The following is a 19,157-nucleotide window of genomic DNA, read 5'->3' on the forward strand; positions in this document are numbered from 1 at the left end:
TACATTATACCTGCAGCCTAACAATAACTTCAAACACCCCAACATCTGCACAAGCAAAATGAAACAAATGGAAACGGGCTAATAGTTCTGAGCATGCATGACTGTAAGAAATATCAGCAGTTTTACCACACACAGAGGGGAGGCTGTTTTGCAAAGGTGGGGGTAATTTGGCATTATGGCCAGTGGTGGTGGTGGCTGAGAGTGATATTGAGAGTGACACAGCACCAGGCCTGGGTAAGGTTACCATAGGGCTAATGGGAAAAAGAGTAGTAATGAGCTCTCATGGGGGGGAAAAAAAGGAAAAAAAAAAACACCACTGTTTCACTCTTTCTCTCTCCCAAATGGAAGGGTGAAGGGGACCAGATGAGAATCACCTGGACACACACACACACACACACACACACACACACACACACACACACACACACACACACACACACACACACACACACACACACACACACACACACACACACACACACACACACACACACCTCTATGTCAGCAGCAACCCTTCCCCTGACTGACCTAAGGGCGAGAAAACCTTAGTGGTCATTAATCCTAGCAATAGAGAGCGCAAGGGGCATGACCTCCAGAGAGCAGGTCTGACCCACTACAGGTCATGAGGTTTTGCTTAAAAAAACATAAGTGAGATGTTACTGAGGGTGAAGCTACCTATTATTGCATAACTGTAACAAGTACTGATTTTATTTGGTTTTCAAGCTAAACCTCCAATCGGAAAATCAGATAAAAGCCGCCATTGGACAAAGTGTGTGAATTAAACCTTGCTCCCACACAAGTCTTTATGTTTGCCCATGCATGTACTCAAATGCCTGCTGTGTATGCGTGTGCATGTGTGTGTGGAGGGATGCTGACACAGCTTGGGCCTTTTTTGCAGTCAGATCCATTTGGCAGAGAGAGCAGAACCAATCAGATAATTGTCCTTGTTTGGCATTGAGTGGACCCATCCGTGGGCCAGTGGGCTGATTATCCAGGCTGGGAATGAGAATGATTGAATAGCGAATTACATCCTAATGAATATATTATGTCGTCCCTCAGTTTATCCACACCACTGTGAAATAAAGAGATGAAATCAACATCAGCCCCGATGAGGTGATGAAATTCTACTTCTCTTTTCCACCACAAAGCAAGACTAATGGCCATGCAAATGACATTTTCAAACAAGGAGATTGGTGTAGAAATGCACGAGAATTTGGATGAGACACAAGCACTGCGACTCAAGGCTGAGGAAAATCAAAGTAAGATGAGGATGCACAAACAGTCCTGGATGGCCCGTTTCTGAACACCGACATGTTTCATGTATTTCCACAGAAGCAGATATAAAGTAAATGTATAGGATAAAGCATAAAAGGATCTCTCTCTTAACTCCATAAAAAAGTAAGGCGGCACAATAAATGCAGTGAAGCAAGTAAATCAACACCACTGCATTTATTTTATTCAAATTTATGACTGAAATTAGAACCAAACATCATCCTTTTACTTTCCATGTAAGAAAATTTTAATCCTCAGCCCCGGTTTTCCTTATCAAATTCCCAGAAAGAGGTTGTTAGCACCACTGCAAAAGACCACAGCTGATTTTCCATCATGCAGCACCACAGGTTTCAGGTCAGGCAGGTCTCTGAGGAGGGACAGTAATACAATAACCCAGTGGCAAGCCCCCATTTGGACATGTTGCTGAGGGGAGAAGCAAAGAGGAATCCAACCATTCTTTGCGGATCAGTAGGAGGGCCTGTTTGAGGCTTTGCTGTTCAGAACGACAAAGGCTGCTGATGGACACAGTCCGAGATCATCGAACACCTATGGTTTTTGTGTCCTTGAGGGGAACACAAGGAGGTAGACAAGTACTGCTGAGACCAGCAGGTCGCCCCCTCTGCCTCCACTGTCCCGTCAACACACGTGTGCACAGTAACCAGCCCTAATCCAAGTGTTCAAAGGCTGATGGGAAAGAAGCCACAGAAAACCACAGACCCACGGAGGACATTGATGGCTGAGCCACAGAAGAGAGTGATACAACAGAGTCTGAAATTTTTACAAATCTAATACAAAAATATTAGATTTTTCTTACTGATTGTGGAGTCAATTGTAATCAATAACTGAACAAAGGCGAGTTTACTCGTTTATGTTGACTAAATCACTAAAACAAAGCAAAATGAGACAGAATGACATATGAAGAGGCTGGGCCAAAACAAATGTCACCAAATGATTAAAAATGATGCAAGGCTGTCACCAGATGGCCACCATCTTTTCACACAGAACTAATGTGTGCTGCTGTCACATTTATTAGCCGAAACCTTTATTTATTCTCGGGATAAAATATGGACTTTCCAGAGCAATCTATGATAATATCAAGAAACATATGACTACTTACTTCCAAAGTAGAATGAGACTTTTGCCTGCAGTACAGACAGTAGACATATGGGTGCTATCTTGCATGTGTACAACACGTACTTTTGCAAACACACACGAGTGCGCGTGCACAAATACACCAGCCCCGAGTCTGTTTATTTTTCATCTAGTAGAATTCTCATGACTCCTCTGGCGAGCCTGAGGGATCAGTACTATATTTAAATAATTCACACGAGTTAGAAATCTCTTCAGGTTGTTTGACGTTCACTCTCATATCAGGCAACAGTTCAGTTCATTTGAGCGGGGTGGGTGTCACTGTGTCGCTTCCAAAACTGGGGACTAACTATTTGCTTTTGGCTCAGGTACCGTTTGTCTTTGTTGGAAATGTTGGTGTGAGCTGACATTTTGCCATCAGTGCTGGCTCTGACCGCACGTCAGTGCAGGGGCAGAGTCGATAAAAGGGTGAGGGCTGGACTGCAGAATTACGTGGAATATTTCAGTGGGATATGCTGGGATAGAGACAAAGGAGAAGAAGGAGGCAGCGAGGGGAAGAAGAAATGGAGATAAGCCCATACATAGTTTGGCTACTTGCTGTCTCAAGTGTTGATCTGCTCTGCTCTGAGCCTCGGGCTTTAGCCTCAGCCTACTCCTCCTCCTCCACAGCTCCCTGTGTCTCTCCCAGCATGCAACCCATCTGATCTGCTACAGAGGCCTCCGCCAACTCTCATTAAACACTTTGGAGACTTAGACAAAAATACAGATGAGCCTCTCTGGATTCGCACTTTCCTGATGAGAGGTGGGAGCTCACATTTAGATACAGGAGTCATCGTGAACAGGCATGTGGTGAGTTTGGCTAGTGAACAGGCCGCTGTCACTTTGTGGGAATCCAATATAATGTACGTGTCTGAAAATATGCCTCTGTGGCTGCACTATTCCAAGGAAATCACGCTACTTTTTAAATGTGGAACAACAAATGGCCATCGGCATTTCGACGAGACATACATAAAGACTTCGCTGGGCAATGCAGAGACAAATTACAGGCTTTGCGTGTTGGTTCCAAATTTAAGTAGATTTCTTTTAAGCAAATATTCTTTCAGCTGACAATGTCTTTTATCACTAAAGTATGAATACAGCAAATTCAAGAGGCCATCAATGTATTTAAAGACAAAACAGACTGCAACTGCAAATTACACAGTATAAGCAGCTAAAAACAAAATATAGTTTTCTGCAACTCATTTCAAAGACCTAATGCTGAGAGTTTAATGCACTAGAGAGTTAATAATCAACACAGTCTTACTCTAGTTAATTAATGCTTGAAACAAGACCAGCATTAAAATCATGCAATTTTTTAAAAAGCCCCTGAAAAAAACAAAGGTAGCATGGAGAAAAAAATGCCTTTCAAGGCCGACTTAAAAAAATAACGAACGCTCCTGCTGAATCCAAATGTCAGCCGTGTCTAAATAAATAACATGTTGTCGATCGGCAGCATTACAGCTCCCCGTGCAATTCATTCTTCTCAAGTCTCTTTCTCCCGAAATGGACTGAAATGGCCATCCAGACTGGCAAAGGCTATAAGCACAGTGATTGTTTGGACAAACATCGTTCTCCAACCGGAGGGTTCAGCATGTGGAATTCTTTGCCAACCGAACTCAAACTGGATCCTGATTCGGACCATTTTAAACTCAAACTGAAACAGTTTTTAAAGCGGGAGCAGTCATGTTGTCATGAATGATCTGGTGCTCCTTTTTATGGTGTGTTTTTATATCAATTTTCAATATAATGTCTGTATTTCTCGTTAACTTTTGTGTTTTGATTGTGTATACCTATTGTTGAGTGTATGATTTGGATAGTCTCCTGTGAATGTGTTGTGAGTTGTTAATTTTCTGTATTTTAAAGGCCCATCTAGGGACGGGCATTGCAAATTAGCTTAGGCTATAAATGCTGTGGTGTGTTGCATTGTTTATGCTACATACTTGTCCCTACACAAATAACCATTAAATAAATAAAATAATTAAAGTTGTTCTCCAGTATGCAGTGACACTCGGCCGGTCTGCTGCCCCTCTTTGAACGTGACTCTTATATGAGAGTGTCTTTTCATGCATTCAGCCTGCTGATTCATACACGTGTTAATCATGTGTTCGATGAATCAAAGTGAGGATTCATACGTACATGGGGGTTGTGATTGCTGCCTTGTGTGTGTGCCGGGTGATAAAAAGACGAGAGCGGCCAGTTCATCTTGGAAGACTTCAAAATGAGTACACAGGAGCCTCGGTGCCACTTGTGATTGGAAACAACAGCTCATCATCCCCGGCCTCTGGCGTGGCGGACTTTGGCCTTGAGGGGAACTCTCCCCAGGTGCCGACAGCTGGGGCTGGGGCTGTCCGCGCCAACGATGCTGCAAGTCTCAGACAGGTAACGAGTGCGGAAAGGAGGCTGAGGCTACCCTCTGTCAGTAAACAACAGGGCTGATGGAGGTGTAAGCGGGGTCATGCTGCTCTAGCATCTCTCATCAAGAGAAAAAAAATGGAGTTCTTTCACCTTTAACGTCTCTGAAAACTGTGTTCACAGGGCACAATGCAATTTTTGTCACAGCACCTTATGGTTGAAATTACACACTTTCTCCTGGAGCAAAAGAACGATAATAGAGGGAGGGGTCTGGTCTAACAATAGCAGCTTGGACTGACATTAATCTCTTTAAGCTTAGAGAGGTCAGTATCCTGCTTTGCTGTGGAGGAATGTCAAGCATCCCTGGGCTCCCCTCTAATTCCATTACTAGTGGCTTCAACTCCAGTGACTCCAAATCCATCCCGATCCTGACGGCACGTCACGCATTTGTGTTTTCTTTGTCTTCCTCCTCTTGCTGTACTCCAGCGGGCCATGTTACTTACACTCGTGCTTGACATCTACTGATGTCTTTACATGGGAGATGTGTAACACAACACCCTGATTCACTGAGCAAGATAACCTCTGTTTTAGGCAGTGAGAAGCTGCCACTGCCAGAGGTGTTGTATTTCCCTCTCTGCTATTTACCGAGCGTGGGAGACTTCTCCTGCGGTCAGCATGGCTGCAGCGCCCCGACTATATGTCCACACTGATCTGCTGGCAGACAAACAGCCAGCTCTTGTACACACTCAGGATTTCTCTACTTCTTTCTCAGTTTTCCTGCCCTCTCTCTCACTCTGGGCTTTGTTCCTGCCTTCCTTACGCTGTATCTGATTTCCTCCGTCTCCATCCCTGCTTCCACCTTCCACCTCCTTTTTCCTATCCTGCTCTGTCCCTCGCTATCTCTCCCTCTGTCAGGGGGCTAATGTAGGACTGAAAATGAAGCAGCTTGACTTCCATCTCAGGCTACCAGAGATCAATATGTGTTGCTCACTATCAGGCAGGACACTCTCCACCTCTCCAGCGCTCTCACAAGTGATGGCCAAGCAAATGAAAAGCCCCCCAACTCCTCACACGTAGACATGGTGCACAGGCCACCATAATTCACCCTTTTATTGCCCATATTTACTACATAGCTTGAGCAGCAAACAATAACAAATACACTACCTGGTGTGACACTAAAACATGGCTGGGATCATGTCTTTTCAAGCAGACTGAAATAAAAGCAGGGTCTGCGTACAGGCAGAAGATAAAGAGATATGTGAACAAAGTGGAACAATAATAAATCACTTTCAGGATGAGGCCTTACTGTGAAGACTAATAAGCTCTGACAATGCTGTGTAAGCGGTCTAATAGCGGGAAGCAATAGAAGACTGACATCTAAGAGAAGACTCGGAGGTGCTGGTACAAAAGGGCAGCCAAAATAAAGATGAACTGATGACTTCTGGATGCAAAAAAATGCAAAAAGGAAGCCACAGGAAGCCAAGCGCCACAGGACAAATGGGGTTGCCTGGGAGTTACCTGGACAGGTGGCCACACAGGCACTTTTCTGGACGTTCTGCCCCTCACAGGATGTGCCTCCATTCAGTGGCGTGGGGTTGGTGCAGGTCCGACTCCTCTTCTGCCAGCCACGCCCGCACACAGCACTGCAGGACGACCAGGTGGTCCACGTGGACCAGCCGCCGTTGACTGTTAGACCAGCGACGGGGGAAGGTGGGGTGGAGGGGTGAGGTAGGGGGGGAAGGTTGGAGGGAGGGATGGGTGGATGAAGGGACAGAGCGGCCAGGATTACCTGACATGCACTAACGCAAAGAGGTGCGCTGCGCTAGAATAATCATGAATGCTGTTACACTCTTTGGTTCCGCACTGCAAGGTGACCAAATGGGCGAGCGAGAGCAAAAGGGGGCTGCTTCCTGCGTTTGAGTTGAAAATACAGCCAACTGCAGTGAAAAAAAATGGCTTCAACAGGGAGCAGAAAACAATATGACAACTTCCCATCTTTCACCTTGTCTCTGAAGAAGACAGAGTTGCTGCAAAGTGACTAGTGGACATTTCAAGTATCTCTCCAAATTCCAGTTCATACAAAACACTGATATTAAGTCAAAAAAATGATCACTGTACAGCCATGCCGTTTAAAGCTAAATGCTTATGGTCATACATGCATAAAAAAAACAGCGGCTACTGCTTGGAAATGTACACACACACACACACACACACACACACACGACACAAATAAATACATCATGATTGTTCCTGTGATTCGGATTGTGCCCTTCACACGTCCACCACTGATTACACACCATTACAAACTCAAGTGTTCTTTGAATTCCTCGCTATAATTTATTCCTTTTATATTTAAAACTCAAAGTTCAGGCAGTTCAAAAACTCTGCAGGCTGAATTTCTATTATCGCCGTCACTTGCTGAAGCATGTTCTCGATCTTAACCGTGTATCGGCACATAATCTCTCAATCATGGCAGGTGATTACATCAAATCACGCTGCTTCCGCTCCTGTATTTACTGTTTCCTGGGCTTACAAGATACAGAGATTCCTGATTTATTGACTTGAACAGCGCTGTCGTTCCTTCTCTGTACATACTCCCCTCCTAATTTTCCCCTAACGCTCTCCTGTGCTTGTCGTGGCTGAATCATTTCCTTGCCCTCTGTACGCGATTGATTGCCCACCACGGCGAGGTAAATTGCCAGGCAACTCGGCCCCTGATTACCTCTTAGCACAGAGTGCAGTCACACCAGCTAGGCCTTGTTAAAATGCATCTCCGGCCCCCTGTTGAACCCCCTTTGAAAAGTAGCAGTTATTATGACTTGCTACAGCTAGCTAGATTATCTTGCAGGGTAGAGTGTGATGCTCTCAGCTAACTGAATCTTTCTTCTCTGCTATAGGTTGTAGCAATGCAAGTGAACAGCAGTACAATATTGTTTTTTTGATCAAAACACCCTCTGGTGGGGTTTAACCTCCTCTAATACTGCAATGGCAACACGTGTGATCTTAACAAGCACATACCATGATGGAAAGAAATTAAGTTGCACATGCAAATCCCTCAGCTATTTGTTCACAGGTTTTTATTATGTATCTTCGAGTGAAAATTATGTTTAACAAGGCAAACAATAAGTGTCAATGCTCTTGCCTCCACAGTCAAGTCAACTCCAGACTTCTTCATCAAGTCTTTTAACAACAAGCTAATCAATTATAATCAGCAGTAGGAATAATTGCGCTTTTTGTATTTTAACGTTGGAGGCTCGGACGAGTGCATGATAATGTGTGTTTTGACTGCATGCTCCAAATTAACACGTTTCATTAGAAGCAGCCGTTCACAGCTGAAAACGCAGGCTTCGATTTTCAGCTGCACTGCAGTCGTATAGAGCTATTCAAACATTTGGACAGCCTTCAGGGTTTGTTGAACAAAAAAACAAAAAAAGGCCTTCAAAAGGAAATTAATAGAAGTGAAACATCTTTATCTACTTATTGGTAAACATTGAATTCATAATTACATTTATTAACTCAAGTAAAAACACAAATCAAATGTAACGCGCAAAATTTTTCTTTCTGTAGTTCATCTGTCTACATGTATATTTTTGGTTATAGTTGTTCCATGATGATTAAACATTACACCACACAAAGATCACATTCTCTGAATCTGAATTCATCCAATAACCAAAAACTCTGGTGATATCCCACTGGGAGTAACAAATAATCAAGTAGTGCAACCTGAATATGAAAACTGCATGACTGACATTACATTTTAATTCAATAATTCACACTTTTTCAGGAAGTCTAAAAATGATCCCCACATCTCCATGTCCTGAGGTTTCCCATTTAATGCAAATGGATTTGTAAACAACAACAATGTAGAATATTTTTCTTCAAATATCTGGATAGATTTTTCAAAAGTAGCAAAAACAAACAACAACAAAAACAAAGCGGCAATATACAGAAAGTAGCTTTCGATCTTTTTTTTTTTCTTTTTAAAATGTTAATTTTATTCGTTTGTTGTTTCTGTCATTGTTATGTGGTTTGTATGTGTAACATATATTTAATAGTCAATAAAAGATTATGGTTAAAAAAAGAAATTCACACTGACACCATGATTTTACAAGGGGTGAAAATACTCCTAGTTTCCCCGGTCTTTCAAATCTATTAACTTATTAACACGGAATAACTCCTTATAATTAAAATATTGTATAGATATGTATATTTGCAGCTCAAGAAACAGGCTAGTTCAAAACCCAAAGAGTAGTAGTCACAGTGCTGTCCTGTATATTTGTGTCATACATTTTATCTTCTCTGATACATTAGATAATAAGATCTGCAGTTCTGCCATTACATCACATCATAGTGTCCTTTTCCTCTGGCAGCCTCAACAAAAACAGTCCCTCTGTCAGACATTGTGCCAGATTATATATTTCCTATTAACAAGGTTGTTCCCATGAATCATTCCCACGTGATTTCCATCTCCTGTTTGCATGTAGCTGAGAATTAAGACAGGCTGTAATGTATGCAAAACTTTTGTAGTGCCAGTCCCCAGTGGAGCCCTCTGTGATAGAAAATATGCTGTTTCTCTGCATTTTAATAAAGGTCAGTCTGCTTATCAAGCCAAGTCATTATTTACAGTTTACTGTTAATTCAATTTCTCTTCTCATACTGGATCCACTACAGAGGAGGAGGAAGATGGCAGTCCCGACATCAGAGACTGCCAGCTTTGGCGGAATGACTGCCAGTAACATTTTAAGTTGCTCTAATTAATGTGCAGATACACCACTATCTCTTTATGTAGTTATTTATGACAGTGTAATTAGAAAACAGAGCTGACGTATGTAAGTTGTCACCATATGTCACATGTGCTGAACACTGTGTTGTTATCATTAAAACTACACTGCAAAATTGGAACTTGATACGACCGTCTGACAAAAGCACTCCAATCTTCCATGCAAGAGAGCATGCAGAGGTTAATGTGGAAATGTGGGGTAACAGAAGCAACATGCAAGTATATAATGAGTCCTCTAAGGTGGTTTTATGTTTGTAGATGTTGAAGCTCAATCAAGCCCAGACCTGCCATTACCCTCTGTGGACAGAACTTTGACGTGTTGAATGAAGGTGTCACCTACCGTAGACCAGGACCGTGGCAGAGGTGCTTTTGCGGCGAGCGACAATGTTTTTGGCCACGCACGTGTAGTTGCCCGTGTCCGCCAGCCGGGCCTTTTTGATGACGAGATTATGGTCAGCAGTGATGAAAAAATTGGGGTCACTCGCCGGGTCAACCACATCCTCGTTTCTCTGCCACTCCACCTGAAAACACATTTCAGTGGTCAAAATTCACAGCAACTCAACAGAAAGAGGCTCCCCCGCCATGCAGCTCCACAGCAGCCAGACATGATGTGGAGAGGAGATTTCTACATGGATGAGGAAAGCAGTCAGGTACTTCTTTTCTGATGCAATCAAACGGACAAAAGGAAGAACAGACATAGCTCGGTATGGTACTGAGATAGAATTAATTTACTTATACACCCTGCTGATTTTAATATTTATTCACTTTCCGTGGGGAGAATGTAGCTTTTATTTTATAGCTGCTGGATATCTCCGCAACTGCTGCTGGTGTATAAGCACAACTGCTTTTGCTCCATGTAGTTTTCTGTGCCCTCTTGCAGAAGCCAAAACTAATGTTATTCCTTTTTTTGGTATACTCTCAGATTGGCTCGCTTGTTTTCTTGCTCTCACTTGACCTTGTGCTGTCTCGAGAGGAGCAACGGTATGGCAGCGTTGTTGTCGGTATTACTGCGATACCGCATATAATTGGGCTTTCTTCCTCTCGTGCGCTATCATTGTTTTCTCCTGTGGTGACTTCTGCTCTGATGTTCTTTTCTGGTGAACTGTGGTTGGCACCTTCCTTCCCTTTTCTCTGCAAACTGTCCCTACATTGTCGAGCTGTGATTGGCTGATCTGCCGTCTCTGGGCTGTTTGAGTGGCTCGCCTATAGCTCCTCCTGGTTGTTATTAGAGCGGTTAGTGCCTATCTGGGAGCGGAGAAGATGCAACGCATGAGGTGAAGCAGCTGGCCCCAGTCTGGTCCTCTAAACACAGACACACACCACGGAGAGACGTAGAAACAGTGGGAGAGACTTGAACAGAACCGGAGTGCAACAGAGATACAGTGTATGGAGAGATGGCAGAGAAATACACGATGAGATAAGGAGAGAGTCAGGCAAATAGAGCCATTAATTATGGATGGGCCTTTAGAGATGCCAAACGGGGAGTGAAGCCTCCAAGCCTATCCTGAGTGATGTGACGAGACGACGTGATATACGGCATCCCAGAGATGTAAGGGCGATAATAAATCAATAATGGGGAATAATTAGAGGTGTAATTTATCCGTATTGGATCGTCTGTTCCCCCGGTGGAGCGGGGAAAGATGCCGGGGAGCTAATCTTGAGCCACTTTTTGCTCTTTGTCCTCCTGGTGAGGAAAGGGTAAATGGATGCTAGATGTGAGCCTATAAATATCTTCTGTATCTGTGTCTCACCTCGGCTTGTGGCACTCCCTCGGGGGGATGGCAGCGCAGCAACACCTCCTGGTCCAATGCCACCTCTTTGCCCTGCGGCTCCTCCTCAAAGTTCTTTCTCAGGTCTTGTAGGGAAAGAAAAAAGGGAGAAACAATACCAATTAGGATATTTGTAAGCACCTGTGTGATTTGAAAGAAATACTTGGTGATGTTTCTAAGTGTTACACTCTTGAAATGTCCAGCCATGGCCTCACTGAGCATGTCGCACTAGTTGGCCCCTAAGCCACACTGGGATCGGTGGCACCAACCATGTTGCTTATTACAGGCTGCCTGGTTGGTTCAGGGATGCTTGTCTGCTGCCAGAGGGGCCCGGCATCAAGCAAAAGCAATTGCATTACCCCTCACTCCCACCCACTCTCCTCTCTCCGGCATCCGCCAGCCTCCAGCCTCCATCTGTATGACGGCTTGGAGCAGCCACACGAAAACAAAGCCCTGAGGCGCCTGGACAAGAGCTCCTGCAAGCCTGGCTGACTGCATGGGGCTTCACATTACGTCTCATTGAATACTTTTACTGTTGCACAAGGTCCTGCTATATATTTGTCTGTAAGCCCCGGCTGTGAATTACACAAGTACAACTACGCTCATTTCTTGTGGGGGGAAAACAAATGCAGGTCTATTTGTGCCAGATGAGCTTGACAGGCCTGCTGATAGCTGCCGGGTTCGCACAAATTTGATGTGTTCACCCCAGGTTTTAACTGGGAGCAAAGCAATATGTTATTATGTTATGAGGGGGTGAAGGTGCGGTTGCGAGCTGCCGGTGAATTCCTTTAAACAGATGTTGAGCCTGTCCTGACCAGTCATTCTGAGAGAAACGTTAAGACAAGCGGAGAGTTTCACGACATTCAATTTAATTAACGCAGATACAATGGGACTGCAGGAGACGTGAGATATAACACTCTTGGAAGGCTCAAATGTATGTGAGTGAATATGGGTGGATATCATGAATGTGAGTGCATGGCTGTGCATCACTACTCAGGCGTGTGTTGTCCTTATCTTATATCTATCTGACTTTGTTGAGCTCTCAAACAAGGATGGATAATGAATGTGTGTTTTCAAAACGTCTGGTGGTTTAGAGACAGTGCTGCGTTTGGCTCTGTCTGGAATAATACATATTTATGTGGGAATTAATAGGCAGAATGCTTTAAAATACTCAAACGCAAAATGGCTTCTTCTAATAAAGCTTTTGAGGCTGCAGCGAGGGATGTGTCTGTGTTCCCCAGACAGATTTATGATTGCTGCACAGCAATAAATTTCAAGTCTGTTTTTATTCCAGTTACTTTCATAGGGATCATTGCTGATATATTGTGTCTAGTGAAAAATATGCTCATGAATACTCAAATTTAGTGTTCCACTTTTTTTTAAGACTGCCTTCAAGCAGATGTATTGCTCTCTCATTCTTCCTGCCAGGGTCGGATATTTTCTTCTCATGAGTAGAATCACAGGAAGATGATTTAACTAAACTGTAATCACAGTGATACACTGTGGTGCAACAGATCATCGTGGTCTTTGGGCTAATTATTTAATGAAAGTCAGTCCCTCCCTAACCACCCAAAGTAAAAAATAATCTTCCTAATATCCTCTTATTACACACTGACATGCCACATGTAAGCACCTTGTTAGGCAGCCTTTGCATTTGTAATGACACAATGATCATTTCAAAGTGCACTCACAAGCAATCCTGATGTAAGCCTTTTGGCTCTTCTGGGTTCCCGTGGTGCTCCAGGCGACACACTGACACCAATACTCATCGAGACCGAAGATCTTCTCCACCTGCTGTCTGGTAATGTCAATTGTCACCTGCATGACTGGCAGCGCTGCAAAGCAAGCACAGAAATAACAGTCAGACGGGCGAACACGGGAGCTGAATGAGCACAGGTTCATCCCCATTAGTGCATTTTGTTCCTTGAACTAAACTGGCAAAGCAATTTAAAAAAAAAAAAAAAGTAAAAAAGAAAAAGCCAGGCAGAATAAACAAGCAGTGAGCCATAATCATATATGAACAGAGGGCTTGTTAACTGAGGAAAATGAGAAGAGAGCCTCACAGCTATGCTCAGTATAATTTGGAGGGCGTTAAAACAGCAACAGTTGAGAAGGAACAAGGAGGCGCTAAACAAACACTCCACTAACAAAAATACTTACCATAACCTGCTTCTCTATTATGAAATCCAGGAGGGGGTGTGTGGGGGGAGATCACAATCTATGGAGCACTTCCACAACAGTGTAGATATGTGATGCTGCTTTAACACAGGGCAAAAATAGCTTTATTGCTTTTCTAGAGGATGGTAAAGAAAAAACCCATCTCCAAACAAAACAAAATTGGGATGAAATCCATTCAGCTAAACTGCCCAAACAACACAACATTGTCAGAGTCTTTTTCTTGACATTTGAGAAGCAATCTTTCATTTCACTTTACCGTATATTTGGGACTTGTAATCCAAAGGGTGTTTCTTTTTTATATTGAGCTGGCACCTTGATCCCCACCATGTCCATGCTTTGTCTCTACTCTGATAAAGAGATTGCCATGTTTTCCTTGAGCTTCTCTCTCTGTCTCATCTTTTCTCTTTGTTGTCTTTCAGAGCGAGGCGTTCATATGAACACAGAATATTTTAGAGTCAGGAGACACATCCAGGAGACTGACGGGAGTAACATATACTGTACAGTGCAGTATATTCAAATTTCAATGGGAAGCTGCTCTTCAACTTCCATTTACATAAAAGCACTTTGTGACACTCTTACACACCCCTCACACACTTGATCTGTCTGCAATGATCATTTTCAGCTCCAGACTGAAGCTGACGGAAGCTTGACTACTGTAAGTGGCACCTATCACATCATCAAACCTATACAGTAATTATATAAAGCACTTGTTCTGATACAGAGTAGTCATCAAACAGAAAATAGGGGATTTTTTCGTAAACAATTTGAGGCAAACTGCACACGCTCTGTGGCAACCTGTGTGAGTGCAGGCTGGCTCAGAGACGGACATGGGGGGGTCCGTCCGTCGCTGGCAGCCACACACAATGATAAGTAGCTGTGAGGGTCACTGGCAGACCCCCATGTGGTAGAGTCTAAAAGTGGCAGATTTTGCCATATGTGATCACAGTAAATGTGAGTACATGTGCAGTGAATCCGGCGCTGAAGCCCCGCTCTGAGCATCAACAACACCTCGTGATGTGTGCAACATGCTCCAATACATGCTTCACTCACAGCTAAGCAAATATATTAGTAGATATTAATATGTTTATATTGGCTTCAATAATTCTGCCAAAAACCTTTGATTATTTTTAAATACAAGGGTGGATTGAAAAACCCTCATTTATTGTCTTTCTTTCCGAAACCCATCTCTTCTATTAGGTGTGTGTGCTGGTGTGTGTGTGTGTGTGTCAGCAGTGAGAGTGTTTGGCACAGGCTGAGAGAGTACCTAAAAGCTAAAACAAATGGCTAAAGTAAGAAAATGGGTACTACAGAGAATGAACAAATGGAGCAGAAGAAATCCTCCTTTTTCCTTCAAATCAGCAGCATGGCAGCTTTTGGCTTTCCCCCTAAAAAAACCCAAGAACTAAAAAAACATGTATGGATACTGAGAACAGCATTCATATTGTCGACAGATGGATAGTGATTATCTATGCAGTCATATTCGAAACAAAAAGTCAGCCACAGCTTTGATGGAAAATAGTAAAATTAAGTTGAAAGCAGCAGAAGAGCAACACATTCTTCTTGTGAATGTACTGCATTTACTTTTCTACATGCAGTAATATGCAAATTACATATTGTAGATTTGACAGGGAGAATTCACATTTGTGTTTTTAGCTACACTACATGTGTGCAACTGTTACAGTATCATGTGTAAGTGCTGAATTCAATACAAATTACATATGGATACACATGACTCCAACAACAGCACAGCTGCAGGATGAATACTGGGAAACTCAATATGAAGTATGCCCTAAAACCTGAAAGTCAAATGAAACAAAATTCTGAGAAATCCTTACAGCCTTGAATGTGGAGAACAATGGGAAATCTGATGGCCCTGATTTAGGCTGAGCTCACAGCAGTTTATGTGCACAATAATATATTGGCAGGAAAAATATTTTTGAATACATACATTTGAAATTCTGCATTAAGTGGCGTTCAGAGCTTAGTATGGCTCCACTTACAGTAAGAATCCGTTTGATTAATGCTGCTTCTTTGAGCTAGAGGGTGAAAGGAATAAAGATCAGTATGGAGATGCAAAGCATGAACAATAGCAACCTGAGGTGAGAAATCCTAAGAAGAGCAATTTGAAGCTCTGCTTGCCCGGGTAATTGCATTCTGTTTCCTTATCTCTTCCTGTCTCCATAATTACCTGCTTTCTGTGTCTGACACCTTCTAGTAACACCGCTGTGAGTCACTCCGTCCAATTTCACTCCAATTAATAAGTAGGACAAAATAATCTCATCACTTTGTGAACAAAATATAGCTGCAATTTTAGAGCAGTTAACAATGATGGGACAGGCTACTATTTACTGTTGTTTTCTTAAGTCTTCTCCATTTGGACGGCTGTGAGTCAAATAAAACTTTATGAGCGTCACCCTGAGATGACTGATAGAGAAACTACAATATGGATTTGTCGAAAGCCCGTCTTTCTCAAAATGGGGGTCTGGCACACTTATGACTCAATTACATTAATATCGATTTATAACAGTATGCTCAGCTGCCTCCCAGGTGTTAGGAACTAAAAAGAGTAAGTGGAAATTTACACTTACTTTTCTGCAAGATACAGAGTGTGCACTTAACATCCCTGTTAAATGATAATTAAAACATGACACGATTCCCTCAGCCTTCGGTTTGATCTGCAGCCCAATTATGAATGAGCTCACATCCCAAACCTCAGTAAAATGAGTGTGAAAAATTTAAAGGGTGATTATGTGATTGACGTGTGAATCATGGGCTGGAACCCTGGTGGGTTTATTTTTATTGGAGTGCAATGGGGCAATTTAGCTGTGCTTAACCATAATGTTTGGAAAGTACACATCCCCTTTGTAAACACTGCATGAAGATGATTAGCAGGGATTGATAGCAAAAAAAAAAAAAAACGTGTACCAATACCAGTAGCAGGAGAGTAAACTATTTTGGTAGGTAATATCAATTTATAAATAAGCTGTCATTTTGGTCTTCCAGATTTCCTGATTTTATTAACACACTAACCCATGCTTGAAATCATATTTAGCCTCTTTAATAGAAAATGTATGTTTTATAATAAATATTTTTGCATTTCCATCCCATTTTCTAGCATCTTTTAGGAGAATAGAGTAAATAAAAACAGATTTAAATGTATTTTTACCTGAAACACATGCATGAAAAATGGCAATGGTCTTTTCAGTAGAGCCTACAGTGCACAGGTTGCACACAAACCCAATTTCCACTAATATAATAAGCTATGTTGCCTGTGAGGCAAAACCCACAGGGGAAAAGTCACCCTGCTGCTTGTAAAGCTCGACTGTTGCAGGTGTACAGTAAGAACTGAAGACGAGAGAGTGGACAATACTTTAAGAGATTGAAGTCAGTAAATCAAACTAAAACTGTAAAAATGTGGAGACATATTTGAAAATTATCCAATTTCCCCTTTGAACACGAAACACATGATGCCCTGTGCTTTAGTCCACCTTTACACACACCATTCTGATAACCAAATATCTGTGAGTAAAGTGGAGAGCAAGCATGCAGAAGTTGCACCTCAAAAGGAGCATCTGTAAAAGCATCCGGGCCGTGGGCTCATGCAGGCTTCGAGACACCAAAGAAAACACATTGTTCTGCCTCTCAACTTCTGAGTTTTGAAAAAGGAAACGGAAGGAATAACAAAGACTGGAGGAGATGCAGAGTGGCTGGGATCATGAATAAACTGACCTCACTATTGAATGATGGAGCTTGTTGCAAATTCTTCAGGCAATGGAGTACAATACGAGCTATTACTAGATTCCCTGGCACGCACACACAAGCGCTACAGACGCATACACATTTACTGCATTGTGTTTTATTCTAATCTGTGGTGAACACAAGATTATTTCCACATGCGCTCCATTCAAATGTGGAAGAAGAAGAGTAACAGTTTGGAAAAGGGAGGAGGTCACACTGCGAGGGCACAGGCATCTTTCTCTGCATGTGCGTGTGTGCGTGTGTGTGTGTGTGTGTGTGCAGGATGAATCTCCCCCTGAGCCAACAGCGGCTCAACACACATAGGGTAAACATCATTGGACTCAATCCCGGGTGAGTCGATATTGGGCTCGTCTGAGTGCAGGACTTTATTTTTCTCTCCCTCACTCTTGTTTTTGCAGGCTCTGACCTCAATTCCATAGGGGTCATTTGCTTATCAAAGGCAAGGACTGGAACTCGCAGGTCCCAAGTGTGTGTTCATTGTGACCAAGGAAATTCAATTAGGCGGCATCCCTACTGTGTGTGTGGCTGAGATTCATCAGTGGATATAGGAGGATTAGGGTTGGGTGACTCTACATCAGGGGAAGGCACTATTTCAAGGGAGAGAGTTCACAATGGTTGAGGGGAGACATCACAGATGAACGCTTTTAAGAAAGCTCTGCCTGCACATCCTGGCAACCAGTCAAAAGCATACTCTAAGTGTTTCATTTCCTCCCGTGGTTCTGCTTTGTACCAGATGGTATTAGTGTCATCGCCGGCACCACCAGTGTCCAAAGCTTCCTTTCAGGCAACCAACAATGTGCAGACCAATTTACTTTTTTTCAGACATGAAAGCAATCCAAACACCAAGTCAGGCTGTCCAACAACAACTTAGGAGCCTGTGAAAAATAAGTCCAAAAGTACAGGTACGTACTAATTTATACATGTCCATGTGTAAATAATCCAAAATTGACCACAGGTCACAGAGCCAAGGGCATGACTGCCTTATCATCAAGTTATCAAACTTCCATTACCATGTAAAGCAGGGCAGTGATGGGTGGCCTATGCTAGCTGACGTGGAGAGCTGAGAATGGCAGGTGGTGCCATAAGCATCTGTCTCCTAACAAGGATAACGTGGCCTTCGGAGTGAAGCATGGCTCTATTAAACAGCCAGAGACATGGCAGCAGAGGAGGGGGGAGGCAAAAAGAAGCGCTGAGTTCACAAGGAATACACCGGGACCTTCCATTCAGGGATGTTGGTGAGGTTGCGTCTCGAGTCAGTGGGACAGTGTTCTGGGTCAAGGCTCAGCCTCCAGTTATAACCAGCTTTTCAAGAGCTTCTTTTGATTGAGCTGTCCATTTTCCACAATGAATTCACGCTGCAAGGCCCCTGCTGATGCTCTGAATGTCGTTACAGATTATTCATGGCTGACAAACAGGCGAGCAGGTAGCGTTCCCATCAATCCGGCTTGGTTCAGTCCAATGCCACTCCAAGGAGACTCAGGTGGAGCTTAGACTGCCGAGTGGAAGTAGTAAATGGTGCAAGACAGAATAAACACGAATTAAAGTCATGGACTGACATACATGTCTGTTCTGAAATTCTACTTCTGTTACTAAGTGATAGGTCTCAGGTCTCTTTACCTCTTTAATGGTCCCATCCAGATAAAAATGGTAAATTACTCTTTTCTAAATTTCTGTTACCTTTACCATTAAAGATAAACATGCATTTTAATCTGAGCAAACAAAGATGGACAAATACAAATAAAAATAGAATCTGTAATACTCATTCTGCAGAACCAGATTGCACTTCATCTGTGAGCACAGAAGCTGTTTTGCATGTTCATTCCTCCTAATTTGGTTTTCTTCAAACCAACGGTGACTTGGATTTAAACACAAGACAACTAATTATTTCAAATAGAGTTAAAACTGGATTTAAATTTGGC

General features: G+C 42.8%; 1 protein-coding gene across 4 annotated transcripts in view; it reads right to left on the minus strand.

The window, feature by feature from the left end:
* The window catches only part of unc5a (unc-5 netrin receptor A), a 135,036-nt gene that overhangs the window by 31,819 nt on the left and 84,060 nt on the right, over nt 1–19,157 (minus strand). For 2 of the 4 annotated variants that reach the window (XM_069696967.1, XM_069696966.1), the window contains exons 3-6: nt 12,993–13,136; nt 11,284–11,387; nt 9,873–10,053; nt 6,271–6,438 (exon numbers count right to left, since the gene is read on the minus strand). In XM_069696967.1, the coding sequence (XP_069553068.1) occupies nt 6,271–6,438; nt 9,873–10,053; nt 11,284–11,387; nt 12,993–13,136 (597 nt within the window). The remainder of the gene's footprint in view (nt 1–6,270; nt 6,439–9,872; nt 10,054–11,283; nt 11,388–12,992; nt 13,137–19,157) is intronic. The other 2 variants (XM_069696969.1, XM_069696968.1) reach the window with 1 other exon arrangement.

The sequence above is a fragment of the Brachyistius frenatus genome, unplaced genomic scaffold, assembly GCF_029030835.1.
Source record: "Brachyistius frenatus isolate BFR_SWC_R1_liver_20210118 unplaced genomic scaffold, ASM2903083v1 Contig_22, whole genome shotgun sequence".
In the NCBI taxonomy this organism is placed as follows: Eukaryota; Metazoa; Chordata; class Actinopteri; family Embiotocidae; genus Brachyistius; species Brachyistius frenatus.